Source organism: Nicotiana attenuata, unplaced genomic scaffold (assembly GCF_001879085.1).
Source record: "Nicotiana attenuata strain UT unplaced genomic scaffold, NIATTr2, whole genome shotgun sequence".
Classification (NCBI taxonomy): domain Eukaryota; kingdom Viridiplantae; phylum Streptophyta; class Magnoliopsida; order Solanales; family Solanaceae; genus Nicotiana; species Nicotiana attenuata.
Window position 1 is genome coordinate 21,503 of NW_017672605.1, and position 16,778 is coordinate 38,280.

The following is a 16,778-nucleotide window of genomic DNA, read 5'->3' on the forward strand; positions in this document are numbered from 1 at the left end:
TTGATGCAATTTGTGGTCTCCTCACACTTGATTCTCCTTCAAAATGATCTAGCCTTGCATAATCACGGAGTATTCTATCACGTCGTGGTGCCACCTCATCAAACTGTTCTTCTACTTGATGTGGTGGAAGTTGGTTATTGAGTTCTTCGCTCTCCATTTCCTCTATTGTGAAAATTTGAGATCGTGAGGTTTGTTCTTTTCGCAACAACCGTAAAGATTTTTCAATTTCAGGATCGTATTTGACTAGTTTTCTAGAAGAGGAACGAGTCATACACTTTCTGAAATTTTTGTAGAAAAGTTAAAATGATTAGACAAAAAAAAAATCTCAAATTAGTAGTAAAACAATTAATCTGTAGTAGACTTTAGCCAATCCCTGGCAACGGCGCCAAAAATTTGACGAGTGTCTAGCGTATATATAATTCTGACTCGTACTCTATCAAATTGTAGTATAAAAAGATGTTGAACCCACAGAGATTGATTTATCTATTCTAGAGATGTTTCGTGTTTTAATTACTATTTGAGAAAATCAGAAAGAGTTGAGTTGTGAATTAACTAACAAAAAATGCACGAATGGAGAAAATATTTTTTGTTTTTCACAAATATAACAAAAAGGTGTTGGGATCATGACTTCACTTAATATATTTATTATATAGTAGATACATTTATCCTTCAACTTCTATTTCTCATAAATGTATAAATGCCTCTCACGATTACATTTATATATTATCACTATAGTTGAACAATTAAATGCACTCCTCTCGTTTATACAAATTAATCGTTAAAATGGTAATATTATAGAACCAGAAATATATACTTGAACTAAAGCATGCTCTTTTTTAGTAAGTCCCTTTCGGTTACCCTATTTGTTATAAATGATTACTACAATATTCGCCTCTTTCGATTACAAATAAGTTTAGAATCAATTTTAACATATATGAGCTAGATGTCACTAAATATAGGTTAACATCTATCAATACCAAAATTAAGTATTACTTCTTCTGCCTCTTTTGATTACAGAATTAGTAAGAAGTTAATATGTAGTACGAAATAGATAGATGTTAACAAATTAAATAACACCCAACTATAAAGCAGATAAAATTTAAATAAAAAGCTTCAGCTCAAGCATGTGAAATTGAAGAATAATATCTACTATTATATAAAAATATTAAGATCCGTCATTTTCCCAACACAAGTTACTCCATATTGGAGCCAATACCGACAACGGAAATAATCTTGCCCATTAAATAAGAAAATAGAAAGAAATATTCAAGAGAATAATTCATCCTATTTAATTAAAAACATGAACTAGAGTAATTTCTAATACTACAATTTATTCAGAACAAGAAATGAAGCCAGAGTAATGGCTAAAAGATGAAAAAGAAATAAAACTAAAGAACAAAGAGAAAGGAAAAGCTTTCTGCTCAATATTTCACTTCTCCGATTTTTCTCCTCTCCTTTCCTTCACGAACGATGCCTCTTTATAGGCAAGCCATGACAAGGTTTTCAATTATCTTCTGGATATGAACTTGTCATGGCTGGTTGTGGCCTTGTTATACTTGGTTATGAGCTTCTTTGGTTATGGATCGGTTATAGTTTATTGTAGCCGATTGTGAGTCGGTTATAGTTTGTTGTAGCCGGTTGTGAGTCGGTTGTCCTTTGTCATGGCAGATAACGTCTTTCTATAGCACCATATTTTACTCTGGTTTAGCTTGTCCGTTTTTTTAATTTTTCCTCTGTAATCTTCTCGTTCCCGGACCAATACTTCTTTAACCTTTCCTGCATAATTTAGACAAAGTATGGAAGAAATATGATAGTTTTTTTTTTTTTTGTGTTTTTCAAAGAAATTATATGTTAAAAATCAAGTAAAATGCACTAATCAGGAGTATATTTTTAGCAGCTCTCAAAAAGAATAGCCGATAAAATATATACTTTGTATAAATGTGTAAATTTTATATATATATATATATATATATATATGGTTAGCGAATGCAATTAGTTTCGACCGACCGATCAATTTTTTGCCCTTGAAATAAGAATTATCCAACCCGATCCAACTCAATACCCATATACATAAAGTAAAATAATACGAAAGTGAATCCTTCACCCAAGAATTTAGTTTGGAATGCATGAGATTCTGACAAAAAAAGGAAAAAATAAAAGGTAGGGATAACAAGTGAGTTCTTGAAACAATAATGCTATCAATTTGAATAAAAATCTTAAAAAAATTGAAGTATCGTATTTTGGGAATTCACTTTTAATATTATTTTAATTTTTATATATGGGTATTGTGTAGGGTTAGGTTGGGTCATTTCTATTTTAATTGAGTTGTTATTTATTAGACTGAAAATAAAAAAACTGTAGATAAGAAAATATTATCAGAAAATTGTGTTTTTTCGTCACTATGATTTTTGCGAGTGTTAATAAAAATTTTATAATTTTTGTGTGAAAACATATAGATATATAAATTTGGTGGAAAAAATATGATTTTTATATGACCATGAAATTTACCCCAAAACTTCACGGGGGTCAAAGACTCGGGAACTTAGCCTGAAGTCATCGGTCTTTTCTTTTTCTCGGCTTTCCGCTTGCATCCCTCTATATGGCAAGTTCTACTATACGCTGCAGCTCATACTGTTGAGTTATTCATTTTAATACACTTCGAATCCTGTTCCTTTTTTCCTTATTTTCACAGCCCTTTTCCTTTTTACTGTAAATTCTTGCTAGATCTTTTAGTTATTATGTTGCAGATTCACATTTGTTTCTGAATTTATTGCAATTCAATTGTAAAATCGCAGCTTTATGGAGTATTAATATTGGGGTTGTGAAAAAATGCGGGAAGTTCCATCATTAATCACCTTATGCATATATACAATCAGAGATGAACTCATTCAAGGTGATATTTTTTTTATTTTTTATTTTTATGGAACTATACAAAGCTATTGCTTGGCAATTAGCATTTCTCTTTTTGTTTTCAGGGGATGATGTTGAACTTTCATCAGTCTTATATCAACTTCCCACAGAGTTGTTCGACCAGTTGTTGCCGCAATTGCCTCCATTGGCATTGCAAAAATTACAAGAAAGGTTGTTAATTCAACACTCAATTATAAGATTATATGTGTGTTTAGTAAATGTTCAATTTAAGCGGCCATAACAGGTTACTACTCTATACTTACCTGATGTTGTAAGTCAACTTAACATGACACTGCATAGAACTTAAACTCTTATTTTCCGCTTCTATTTTCTAGCATCTTCTCATTTATGTTGGATGCCAATGTACCTCGACCCTCCTCCTTTATCTTTAGTACAGCAATATGAGCTTAGATTCTATGCTAAATTCTCAAAGGTGGAGTCATTAGAGAATCCTTATTATTAGAGAACCCCTATTTTGCTTTAAAGGAGAAATAATTGAGTATTGGATTGAAACTGGCCTAAATGGAGGTGAATGGATATTGAGAATTCATACAATTGACACACTAGTTTGGGATTGACCACATTGTAAAGCTTTATATGAAACAGCTGTGACGTAGTTAACCGCGTTGTACATCCAAAAGCATGAACATGATTATCAATCGTATGCATCATTTGCGTCTTGGTTCCATTGCTGTTCTCAATAATCTAGAATCTCTAATCTGCTGAAAGTCCATTTGTCAACTTCTGCTAAATTAAGAGAACGAGTAATGGTTTATAGTTTGAAACATTTGGTGCATCGATTGTTTGAGAAAGTGATTTGAAATTTAGAGTGATGAAGCTAGTTAACGGGGAATTGATCAACATTTTTAGGTGCTTTATAACTGATATAGTTGGTAGATATTATTTAGTTTTTTCACACACATCTTTATGTAGTGGCACAAGTGCATAATATTACCTGATTTTAACCTGAAAATCTTGTGTTGCAGGAAACCTGATGTCTTGAATGATTATGAGCTTTTGACTGATGGTGTTGATAATCAGAGAAAGCGTAAAAGGTTTGCATTTGTAGTTTCATATAGGAAATTGAGTGAATTTTTCTTTAGTTCCTGGTCATAAAGAAAGATTATGTTACATCATGAGTAAATGTGTACAGAGAGAGGATGCCCGTATTTACATGATCTGCAGATGTTTTTCTTTTGAATGGAACTTGGAATATGTTTCTGCAGATATCTGAATTTTGAGGAAGAGTGGAAAACTCTCTATGAATTACGGTGGCCTGCTCTTGGCCGGCAGAGTAAGAATTCCAAGAATAAGTCATTTGACAGCTCAGCAAAAGGAAAAGAAGCAGAGCGTGAATCCACAGATGATTGGCAACAGATGTACTGGGAAGCACATTTGCAGAAGTACGGACATCAAAATCTACTTATTGGTGGTTATCACTAAAATTATACAGCTTCATTTCACCTGTCATTTTAAAATTTCACATTTTTCTGAGAAACAGATGCCTGGATACAGCAGCAGAGATAGCTTTATTCCCAGCTTTTCATGGTCAGATTAGTGAAATAGAAGTTCCTGGTAAGAATTCATGTTGATTTGTGGATGCCTTTATTTGTCTGTATATTGTGTATCACAGGGTGTACTTCTATACAGAAGTCTTCTCCTGTTCTGAAAATATTATGGCTCAAGCAAAGAAAGTTCAACAGGAGTTCCCTGAACTAGCAACATAACATTTCGTTGATACAGGCTTCTTTTGTTTGTGCAGATTCAATTTTAAATTATATTGATCATAGGGGACATATCGACAAAATCACATGTGACTACTCCAAGTTTGCTTATCACTGCCAACAATTCGGATCATATGCCAGGTGTATTTTCACTTCAGTTTTTAAACCTCCAGGCCTTAACCATTCAGAGGACAACGAGCCTCATTACAGAAATATCTTTAAACGCCATATGCAAATAAATGTTCCTATTAATATGTGTCATCATCTTCAACACTGCATTTGTGAAGTATAACAAAGTTTGGAACTGGGGTTCTCTTGTCTGCAGTTTTCTGCATTCTTTTCCCCTTTGAAATAGTGCGTAGGGGGTGCGCAGAATAAGTGATTGATTTTGAACATTAAAAGGAGAAAATTGATGCCATCATGTGCATGTAGTTCCTTCATTATTACTTATGATTTGTGCATTCATGCTACATATTGTGTTTCATCTACCGCTCTTGATTTTCTCAAACGTAGCTCCTTTTTGAATTACTTTTGTTTTGATTGCAGACACCTGAGACTGCCAAATGTTCTGTGTGTGGAAGAAACTTGTGTAAGTTGTACATATTGTGTAGAAAAAAGAAAGCCTCAAAATGATAATATTTGTTGCGTAAAATTGTCGATCCTAGTTTAGTTGTCAAATAGAAAAAGAACAACGTAATGCTTCCTTCAGTTTGTGTGTATAATCACCTTACATTTCTTTGTTGCAGCATTTACTTAGAAATGCAAGGTTGGAGAGTCTGGAATTACAGTGGATTAAGTCTGATGAGCATGTAAGTTCAGCGGTTTTTGTTATGTGTTGTACATGTTAGTTTCCAGGAAAGAGCAAAATGCACAAGTAACAGAACAAAGAAGAGGAAAGATAAACCCCTTAGAAACTGTATGGATTTAAGATGCAAAATACCCCACTGACAACAGATCCTAATGTATACTTTGAAGCAAATTTATTTTTGGAATTCAAGTCAGAACTAAATATGTGAAACATGCTCTTAGCTTTCATCTGATTTTATGTAGCTTGTTTCTTAAGGTCTTCAGGTTGCACTTGAGTGTAAAATCGTTAAGCAGAGCTCCCTCATTTGTTCCAATATGTGTTAGTTCTTTACCTTCCATTTCCTATTAACTATCCTATGTTAAACATGGCATACAAACCATATGCTGATGAAAAGAAGTTCCAAGCCGATGGCTGTGTCAAGTTACAACTTTATCTTGACAGCGATCTTAAATCCGGTCATGTCTTTGTTGGCACCTATGTTCAAGTCACTGTGCTCTGAAAGGTACAAATGCTGATAGTAGAACAATTTTGGTGTCTCCTGCAACTTCTTTTTCTTTTTTTGGTTTACTATATTGAGTTGTAAAAGAAGTGGATCCATTATCAGTGATCAGGGATTCAGCTCTGTAACACTGCTTTTCCCATCAGGATTGATTTCTGACAATGATACTATCTGATTCATGATAGAGTTATATTGTTTCTTAAGATTTTATGCTATGTTATCTGAAGTGCTTGTGCATTTTTTGATTTGGCATATGTAGTAAATAGGAAAATTGGAACATATCTTTTTTTCGAACTCTTATTTCTTCTTGAGCGGAACTTGTTATGCTTAGATGTCGACTACTTGACTGTTACACTACTTTGTTCCGTGGCTTTCAACCTTGCAGGTCGAGGGGTTATGCAAACTCATCAACCAGAACTATCGATCCCTAAAGTCGATTAAATTCATGTATTGCAAGTTTACAGTGGCTTCTCTTGATGCAATTTGCGACTTGCTATGCATGCTTTGTCCTCAAGCACCTGAAATGCAACATTTCTCAATCAAGACATCAAGCATCCTAGGGAACAACATTTCTTCTTTGCCTGCTGGACTAGTATCTTTTATATCATCAGGGAGGTATGGTGGATTTCACCTTAGTTTCCATCAGCTCATTTATTTAAGTGTTCTATGCTATATAGTTAGCAGTTAACTACTACAAAGTATTTTGAATAAAAGAGTTGTTTAATGTGAGGTGTATCTTCATATTCATGCTATCATAAGACCAAGGATGTCATGTGAGCTCATAGGTAGAATTCCGTCTTACGGCAATAATGGTGCGTGTGTAATATTGATCTTGTGAAGTTTAACGCTTGGAGGAAATTGCAAAGGTACTAGCGACAATAATCTTACAGAATCTGATATTTCTGGAAGTTTTCTAGTTCTTGGAAGAAATTGAAATTTTATAAAAAGCTCAATACAAGTGCAATGACTGTGTTTTAGATGACAGAGATCCTCTATTTACTTTTTCTTAAAATGCATATTATACTTTTTATTAATTCAATATGTGTTCCTGGGTAATTCTGGCAAATTTTGGTTAATATCCTTAATGTGTATGTCCATGAAAATCTCATTTCTTTCAAGCGGAATTTGCTAACAATGTGGGATTTAGTAACAGTTTCAGAGAGTTCACACTTGGCTCATAGCTTCTCTTCGGTTGGAGACAAATTTCATGCTGCCAATATTGTTCCTAAATGGGAGATAATTCTATTTAAGCCTGTAATTGACAATCGATCATCTTAGAGATACAAAGATGGTCATGTGATAGTAATGACTTGCGTACTTATGTATTGCTGTTCCTTGTTTGTTCTTTGCATCATGCCTATCAACTCTAACCCTATAAAATGATTCCATAGACTTACTATTGTGCATCGTGTTTCTGCTAGGTCCTTGTCTTCATTATGCTTATCAGACAATCATCTTCATCGACATTTTGCGAGGATAGTTTTTGATACCCTCCTTGATGCTTCATCTAGTATTACCATTCTGGATCTTTCAGAAAACAATGTGAGTAATGACATTTACTCCTGTTGTTGTATTCAGAATTACTGATGTAATCATCAATCAACCTATAGAAGCTTTTACACTTCAGATTACGGGATGGCTTTCTCATTTTAAATGGAAGGGCAAAAGTATCAAAGAGCTATCTGGGACATACAATTCATTAAAGTCATTAAAGAAACTTAATTTAAGGTATGTTTTGGCTTTTCTATTCACACTGACCTGTCGTGGTATAAACAGTTCCATAGGAATTTGGTCACAAGCTGACTTAATGAGTCTTCAGGAGAGGTGTATTTGTATTTGTCATTTTAGTACAATACAAAGTTTACTTGTTTCTCTAACTTCAGGAACTGCAATCTACAGAGGGACGATGTGGATTGTCTCAGATATGCGCTAGTCCACATTCCTAATCTGGAGCAACTTGATCTCAGTGACAACCCTATCGAGGATGATGGATTCAGGTTGGTTGAATTTAGTTTCTGTGTACAGTGACCACCTTGCTAAGATCTCACAACCACGTTTTTTTTCCAGGTGCTTGAGTACCTACTTCAAAGAGATGTCACAAAGGTATTTCTCCCTTGTCGAATTGAAGTTGGAAAGTTGTGAGCTTACTTGCTCCGGAGTTTGTGAACTTCTAGAAGTTCTTTCTGCTTTGAGAAAACCACTCAGTTTTCTCTCAATTGGAGGCAATTATCTTGGCAGGTTGGTAAAATAAATATGGTTGCAAATTATATTCAATTTTCATATCTCTTCTCCTAAATAGAATATATTTTCCGAGGGAAAAACCACATACGACCCGGAGAGTGCCTCATGGCTTATCACTTGGCCTTTCACATGCTTTCGTTGTGCTTGAAGTTCCTAAGAGTTTTCTGTTTCACTCTGTCAACTAACGCGGGGAGACATTTTAAGCTATGTTTTGGGTTATATTATACCATGTTAAAATGCTGGACTGATAAGGTGATGTTGTCATGGCGAATTTGCTGCAAATCTAATCTTTCCTTTTTGTCCTGGGAACTGTATATCAAGTCATTTCATTATTTGGTGTTCTAATAGCTTTCCATTTGTTGTGAAGTTAACTCTCTAAATTGTATCATAAGCATTGCAGCAAAATGTAGTACATTATTCATACTGCCAGACCTCATCTGTGTCATATTTCTCCCTTTGTTATCCTCATTTGACACTAAAATTGCAAAATGTGAACATTTTTTTGACGTTCTCGTTGCCTAACTTTTTGTAGTGAGATAGGGACACCATTAGGTAAGTTTCTATGCGGAGGTATTCAGGCTTTTGATATTGAAGACATAGGACTAGGTTCTTCTGGCTTCTTGAAAGCAGGCAAAGAGTTAGTCAAGGAATCAAAGCTCCGCTCCATCAACATAAGGTTAAATGGAGTTTCCATTGAACTTCTGATTATAGAATTTTAACAGAGAGTAGTAACATGTTCATTAAACTTATGCAGCAAGAATCGAGGTGGAATTGAAACTGCAAGATTTCTGTCAAAGCTTTTCTCTCATGCCCCAGATCTTTCATCAGTAAATGCAAAATACAACTTTATGGCCAAAGAATCTTTGTCAATCCTGAGCTGCGGTGTAAAAGTTGCAAAAGGTACAACCTTCTAGTGCTCTGTTCCTTCGCTCGTTTTGGATTCTTTCTGTAGCGTAAGTTAACTTGTCAAAATAGAACTGACAACGTGTGACCTGTAGAAATTGACAGCTTTTCTGGTAAAGCATTGAAATCATATCAATCTTATATCTTCTTTTTGTTAATTGATAATAATGGAACGAGAAAGTGTGAACTGATGGCAGACGACACCCCAGGACTTCTGTTTCTACAAGTTCCTAGCTGATAGTTTTCCCTTGCAAATGGTGAATTTTCTAAACTGCCATTGGAAAAATGACCATGATGACTAATGTAGGTGAACCACAGTTTAAGAGTTTTGGGATAAAACAATTAGTCGGGTTCACAAGTAATACAGTGAAATCGGCTATTTCATGAACCTTTCACCTCATTCATATGATCAGCAAGTAAATTGTTGTGTAAAAGAAGATTTAAATTATGTGAACTGTGTTCTTTTGTGGCATAGTCTCATTCAGAAGTTGTTTGTTTCTGCTGATTTTCGCTTTAAGTTCTTAGGTTCAACTGTAAGGACGCAACACCTCTAGAGTGAGTATGTGCACGTCAGGGGTTGAAATCATGCCATGGACAAAAGTACGGTATTTAAGTTCTGAGGAGGGTGGAGAGGCAGGCCCATACTCCCCGGAGTTTGGAACCTGCTAATACTTTACGAAGTGGGGTTGGGCTCACAAAGTGGGCTCACAGGCAATTTCTCCCATATAAAACAATTTCCTAATTTGGAAGTTTTTTAGTATTCATTTGGTTCAGGGGCCTGATGGTTCTAATGCTTTTTTGAGAAACTAGAAGAGAGATAGGTTTTTTCTTTTATTCTGTACCTTCAATGTCAGTTAATTTTGGAACTCATTGACCTTTTTGCCTCTGCCATTGGTTTAGGTAAACTGGAGCATTTGGATTTGAGAGGAAATATTATATGTGAAGAAGAACTTGCTGATTTTTCTGAGCTGGCTGAGCTTCGAACCAGTGGAAATTTTGTTCTGGAACTCTCTTCTTCACCAGCACAAAATGTACCTTATGATGATGATCCTTAGTTGCTTCAGCTGTCAGGTTGAAAGCTAAGAGCATGGATAATGATCTGTCAAGTCCCCCCACCCCCCACAAAACCCCCAATGGCAAAGACAGTGCAACACATGGTTTGTGGTAGGCGCGTTTCACGAGTTCTGGTCTGCTATGGGTTGACTTAGGTGTTAAGTGGAGAAAGGCAGAGGTGCGGACCCATCATGCGAGTTTTGAAACTGGAAACTACAAATATGGAGTTTAAAGAAAAAAGATAGCGATATCTTTGTAACACTAAGTACTGTTCATTCCTGAATATGTTGTGTTGTATAACAGGACATAAGACTGATGAGTAATAATGACCTTAAAAAGGAGCTCAATCAGATTATCCCTAGTGAATGTGATATTGAGACTAATACATAGTGTTTCTTGTTTTGAGAGTTCCTTCTGAATATCACACTGTTAAATTGTTTTGATTATATAAATTTCAGGTTTTCTTTTCGGATAAGGAAAAAAAGTTGAGGTATTCTTTCCTTTTGATAAATTTGAGGAATTTTTGATCTCATATATAATATTTGATTAGCCTCTCCAAGTTCATTTTTTTCTCTTGAAACAGTCGAGCTGTGGTTGTACTTCTGCTTCAAGTTTTTAACTGGCAATTAATCAGATTATGCTTGGAAAAGGTTTTTTACACGGATAGAAAGCTGTTAGATGTTGACTCTTGACTTTTCTGTTTATGAATGAAATGCAGAAAAGAGTTACAACAACAACAAACCCAGTGTAATCTCACAAGTTGAGCCTGGGGAGTGTAGTGTGTACGCAGACTGCACTACTACTTTCAAGAATATAGAATTACTGTTTCCGGTAGATCTTCGGCTTAAGAAAAGTAAAAGGGCAACTACAAGCACACCAATCAAAAAATACGGGAAAGTGTTAATTACAAAATTGAATCCGAATAGGAAAAATATTGGGAAGGAGTGTACTAGACCGTTCTTGTTCATTTATTAACTACGGAATAATAATTACGGATTCCAATACAAGGAAATTATATGGTAATTTAGTAACATCAGAATGAGGCTTAGGCGCATGTCACAGATTCAAACTCCGGCACATACAAAAAATGGATGCAAGTCTAAAAATCATCGAGGAGCGGATTCATTATCTACAGAAAGAAATTGAAAAGAAATTCCCAAAAAGAATGAAAGGAAAGAGAATGACAAAAATAGGTTTAATATGGTTCCTTAAACATGTACGTGAGCAATTTCGTTTAAGTTTGCAAATGTGAATACGTGTGTCTCCATCAAATACTTAACAAACTATAATTGTAAAATTAAACAAGAAATGTAAAAAAGAAAAATTAATCAGAAACACAAGGGAAAGTTTTATCAAATTTCATAAACCTACAATATCAAAAACTGCACTAGATGCTAGAAATAGATTTAAAAAAAGAAGAAGCAGAAAATCACCTAAAAAAATTACACCAAACTCAATAAATAGACTCAAAATAGAAGAAACTTTAAAAACCGTGCCTCAAAATGTAAGCTCATGTTAATTTTTTTTCCTTCACAATTTCCGTTAAAATTAACAACCAAAGTTTTTAAAAATATTTGATGAAGACTAAAAGTGGTCTGTTTTGTCAAACTTAGAGGATCAAAACTGATAAGAAATATATTTAATGGATCATTTTGAACCTACCCTAAACAAAAGGACCATTTTTGTCATTTTTCACGAATAGAGGAAGTCCAGTGGTTCGGGTTCAAATATACGGGTCTGCGCCTGAATTGACCCTTCTTTAGAAGTTAGAGCTCTGAAATCTAGAGTTATTGAGTAAACTGTAAACTCTGAGATTCTTCTGCAAACTTGGCTTCACTGTTCCTCAGACACGACTTTCAATCTGTAAGTCCTTCAATTTTTTTCTCAATTTTCCTTACAGTAGCCTTTATTACAGATCTCCGTTATTAGTTCTTAGGATCTCTATTTCGTCAAACTATTTTTTTTGCTGCATTTTCCTGGTAATCTACGCTATTGTGTTTAATCTTCAAATTTTCATTTGATTTTTTTCCTATATGCTTACACTTCCCGCTCTCTCCCTTTCTATTTTGTTTACTTATTGCATCGGTAGTTTATTGGTATATAAATCAAAGTGATTGGTGAAATAATCGTTTGATTAGTGTTTCCAGAAAAGGCCGTCTATGAACTGCATATTTTAATCGGTTGATTTTATTTAACAACAAAATAGTTGCAAAATGTATGTGTAACCTGAGGAATTCTCCTACTTCTGGTTTCTGAAGTTGCTATTAAGTAATGAATTTTCTCTTATCCTGCAGAAAAATTAGTAATGGAAGTAATCATTTAGATGATAAATTTGCTTGGAAATCCATGTTCGGTCAAAACTAGATATGATAAGAAGATAAATTTAAGTGGGATGTGATTTAAACCAGGTGATGGAGTCATTTTCTGGGGTGTAAAGTTCTATGCACTGATGGTTAAAAATAATTTGCATCATCAGCTCACTTAAAAGGCAACTAGGCAACTGCATGTGGTTCTTTTTACAAACATTGATTAGTAACCTTAAAAAATGGAAAAATCTTCTATAATACACTGATGGTATAAGGAAATCTTTACAGTGTCATTGTATATAACTTAAATCTTTTTTTCAGTTCTACAGACTTTTTGGACTACTTAGTCTTTGCCTGTCCTTTCTCCGGATATGTTCGTATTGAGGTTATGCACTTATTGGGGGTGTCCTTAGGGTAGCATTTACTGATAAAATCGGCTAAAACGATATTGGGTGGGATAAGTGAAGTTTCTGAATCAAGCTGGACAGTTATCTTTGATATGTGTTAAGCTTATAGCAAGAAAGAAATATGAGATACCTGGAATAATGAGCTGCCTGCTGGCATTGTTTTTGATGTTAGAAATTTGGGTTGGCCCTGTTTGGTAGTTTATACCTTAGACCTAATCAAGCAATCAGAAAAATGAACTATGCTTATGTTGAGTTACTAACATTTGTCTTGATTAAAGAAAATCCTCCTGCAGAAATGTATGATAACCTGGGAGCACAGTCTGGAATGCCAAGACCGCCTCTTAATCCACAGGCAAGTCCTTTTGGAAATGCATTCTCTGGTGGTAGCTCGGGGTTCATCAGGAGTGGACTAGGGGCTTATGGAGAAAAAATCCTTGGTTCCAGTTCTGAATATGTTCAAAGCAATGTAAGTTGCTTCATGGACTAGTCATATTTCTACATTTTGCTACTTACCAGAAGAAGTTTTTCTATTGATCGATCGTGGAGTTTTTGGTTTTTGAACATTAGATCAGCAAGGAAACGGTACTTCTCTTTGTTTTATATTTGCATTGTTGTTTATTAGGTAGGTTAGTTCTACTACTTTTTGAAAATCAATAACTTTTAAATAGCATTTACAATTTTGCCTTCACTTTGACGGCATCATCAAACTGGCATTGTCACATAATAGCAATGTTAGCTATGCGTGATTAGCTTTAGAACTCGGTAGAACTTCAAAAGCCGAAGGATATCCTGTTACTCAATAGCAATTGAAGCTAGGTGAAGTTGTTTCCATTTTCCAATTGTTAACCACATTCTTCAATTTTTTTTTTCAATTTGCAAATTTGTCCTCAATATGTCCTTTCCTTATTCCTTGATCCAATGATAACACCCGATGCCCTATTTGGTCATCTCCCCGCAATTGAGCTGTACACTCAAAAAATTAACTTTAAAAAGAATAGGAAAAAGAAAGATTATTGAGGGAGGAGACAAAATACCCCTTCTTTAAGTAGATAAAATGTTTATATTTAGTGGTAATAGTATTGGATTCTGTGGGAAGATTAGGTCAGATAAACAGATTATTCTGGGGAAGCCTGGAATGACTAATGTGGAGCCCCATCTACTCCAAATAAGAGAAGGAAAGAGAGGTCAATCGGAGAAGAAAGAAAAATATGATTTAGAACTTGCAAATTTTAGTACTATCTTCTGATTCTGCCCTGTTACCATGAATTCACTTATTTCCTCAAGTGTGTTTAGCTGCAGTTGCAGAAAGTAACTGTAAGTTGAAATAGGGAATTCCCGGGTTGGCTGTCTTGAAAGGATACTGTGAGTAGAGATGGGCATGGGGGTGGCATAGTATAATGCTCTGTAGGGGCAGGACTCGGGAGAAAGCTTGAAAGGGATTATAATAGTGGTTTTGCCGCAATATAGTGGATTCCAGATAAGCTAATTCAATTGGAGTATGAACGACCAACATCCAGTGATAACTCCTGGAGGTTTTGGTTCGTTAGTGGGTTTGAGGGGAACACTAGTATCACTTGGTATGATGTGGTGAGTACACAAAAGATTAGTCTCTTTTAGTTTATCTTTGGTCCGTGGTACTAGGATGAATCTGGTGTGCAAGTTATATTGTTTATCAAATAAAAAGCCTTGCCCTTACATGGCAATTTGTTCCAAACTTTCCTCAAAAATAATTTAAGATTACCCTTGTTATTTCATATTTGTAAAGAACAATTAGCCATTCATAATGAGGCATGGAAGTAAGGTTACGTACTTGTCAAGAAAAGTTATGTAAAATCAATGTGGCTATACAAATGATTATGCCATTGGAGGCCACAGAAAAATCCCCCTTAAACAAAAGTAAGCCAGATCGCTTCCCCCTCGTCTTTGATATAATGTAGCATTTACCTCTTTGTTAAAGTTCCCTAAATGTTGCTTTGAAGCCATACTTGATTTAAAGTTATTATTGCCCAAAACATTTTTCCATTCTTTCTGTGGACTCGATGATATTGAATTGTGGTCTAGCTTTTCTGTTGGAAACGGAATTCTAGTTAACGGCTTTTCAATTGAACAGATAAGTAGGTATTTTTCCGATCCCCAGTACTACTTCCAAGTGAATGACCAGTATGTGAGAAACAAATTGAAGGTTGTTCTTTTCCCTTTTCTACACAGAGTAAGCTCTCAAAACTCTTGAACTCTCTCTTTGTTGCATTATGATCTCGATACTGTAAGTTTTTCATTTGTCTGTAGGGTCATTGGACAAGGATCACAGAGCCAGTAGGTGGCAGGCTATCCTACAAGCCCCCTATCTATGACATAAATGCTCCAGATTTATACATTCCATTCATGGCATTTGGTACATATGTTGTTCTTGCTGGCTTATCTTTGGGTCTCCAGGGAAGGTAAGCTTAGTGTTTCTCAAGCTTTCTAGGCTTTGGTCTCTTAGTGTTCAATACTGAGAAGTTTCTATGATTTTTTTCTGGCAAAATTTTGTGTCGAATTTGGCAAGTGTTTGCTTACCTCATTTTTGTTTAAAGTGCCAATAGATGTCACATGCTCATATAGAAGAACAAAACTGCTGCTTAAACTGAGCTTAATAGAATTGTCAGCATAAGTACATAGTTCGGTTAGCTGTCTGCTAAATGAGTCTCCCCCACTCTCACCCCCCCCACACAGACCCACCCACCCCAAATCTCATTACATTGAGTTACCTCTTCCTCTTATATTTAGATGTCCTAGTTTGTTAGGCATGGCTGTTGAAATACCAAGTGAATTTTATTGTATTTAAAATAGATTGGGATTCAAAAGTGAACGTACGGTTAATTTTGACTATGAAGGTGAGTTCCATAGTATTGTATGATATGGGGTTGAAAAAGATTTGGAGAATATGGAGAATAAATTTCTCTATAAAGAGAGTGCAAACCAACTAGAGACTTTCCCAAATAAGTAGGACAACAAGTTGGGACGTACGAGTGATATTTTATATTATTGGTGGGATACAGTTGGTAATGTGCCTCGCCTTCAAGTTATGTTATCACATTCAGTAACTTGCAATAAAGTATGGAATAATTTCCTCCATTGCATCCTCTTCCTTTTGTTTGTATTAATTCTGAATCTTTTTGTCTCTTCACAGGTTTACCCCAGAAGCTCTAAACTGGCTGTTCATCAAGGGGTTGGTTGGTTGGTTTTTACAGGTTTCATTGTTGAAGATGACATTGTTGTCACTGGGTAGTGGAGAGGCTCCTCTCCTTGATATTGTGTCATACTCCGGATATGCTTTCACAGGATTGTCCATAGCTCTTCTGGGAACAATTATATGGAGCCATTGTTACTACTTCTTGATGCCATGGACAAGCTTATGCATGGGAATATTCTTAGTAAAGACAATGAAGAGAGTTCTTTTCGCAGAAGTGCGAACTTATGATTCAAGCAGGCATCATTACCTCCTCCTCTTCATTGCCCTAGCTCAGTTTCCACTTCTCTTTTGGCTTGGAAAGATAAGTCTTAATTGGTTCTTTTGAAAAAGAATAGTCATAATATGGTTCAGCAGCTGTTTTCTGTGAAGTAATGTAAACAATTTTTGTGTAGGATTTACCTTGACATTGCAATGTAACATTTACAGCGATTGTTTTCCTTTTGTTGTCTTTACAAATTCTGTGTTTCAATTGATTAAAAACTATTCACACATTAAAGATGATTGAGAAGAAGGTGACAATCCTATATTAGAAATTTCGAAAAGTTTTATGCCACACTTTTTAGATTGTATGTTAATTTGAACACGGTCAACATTTCCTTAGCTTTTACTCAAAAAAAAATAAAAATATTTACTCACCATCTCTGACGAAAAATATAAGTGGTCACAATTTCATCGACTTAATATTGAAATAATCG

The 16,778-nt window shown here is 35.1% G+C and overlaps 2 protein-coding genes across 5 annotated transcripts; both read left to right on the plus strand.

The window, feature by feature from the left end:
- Positions 1-2,501: 2,501 nt before the first annotated feature.
- On the plus strand, positions 2,502-10,606 carry LOC109213835. Of its 3 annotated transcripts, none has more exons than XM_019377672.1 (17): positions 2,502-2,602; positions 2,796-2,893; positions 2,976-3,081; positions 3,897-3,965; positions 4,137-4,313; positions 4,412-4,485; positions 4,673-4,775; positions 5,181-5,223; positions 5,381-5,443; positions 6,327-6,556; positions 7,363-7,483; positions 7,569-7,669; positions 7,825-7,938; positions 8,009-8,179; positions 8,715-8,858; positions 8,937-9,082; positions 9,986-10,606. In XM_019377672.1, the coding sequence occupies exons 2-17, from the start codon at positions 2,830-2,832 to the stop codon at positions 10,138-10,140; spliced, it is 1,881 nt and encodes a 626-aa protein (XP_019233217.1). In that variant the 5' UTR covers positions 2,502-2,602; positions 2,796-2,829; the 3' UTR covers positions 10,141-10,606. The 3 variants fall into 3 exon arrangements, with proteins under 3 accessions (XP_019233217.1, XP_019233219.1, XP_019233218.1); XM_019377673.1 differs by having other exon boundaries at positions 2,506-2,633; XM_019377674.1 differs by lacking the exon at positions 7,363-7,483 and having other exon boundaries at positions 7,520-7,669.
- A 1,284-nt stretch (positions 10,607-11,890) lies between these two features.
- Positions 11,891-16,521, plus strand: LOC109213836 (protein YIF1B-like). 2 transcript variants are annotated; one of them, XM_019377675.1, is made up of 5 exons: positions 11,891-12,001; positions 13,130-13,317; positions 14,962-15,060; positions 15,138-15,289; positions 16,021-16,521. In XM_019377675.1, exons 2-5 carry the CDS (start codon positions 13,147-13,149, stop codon positions 16,406-16,408), a joined length of 810 nt encoding a protein of 269 aa, XP_019233220.1. In that variant the 5' UTR covers positions 11,891-12,001; positions 13,130-13,146; the 3' UTR covers positions 16,409-16,521. The 2 variants fall into 2 exon arrangements, with proteins under 2 accessions (XP_019233220.1, XP_019233221.1); XM_019377676.1 differs by having other exon boundaries at positions 13,145-13,317.
- Positions 16,522-16,778: the final 257 nt, after the last annotated feature.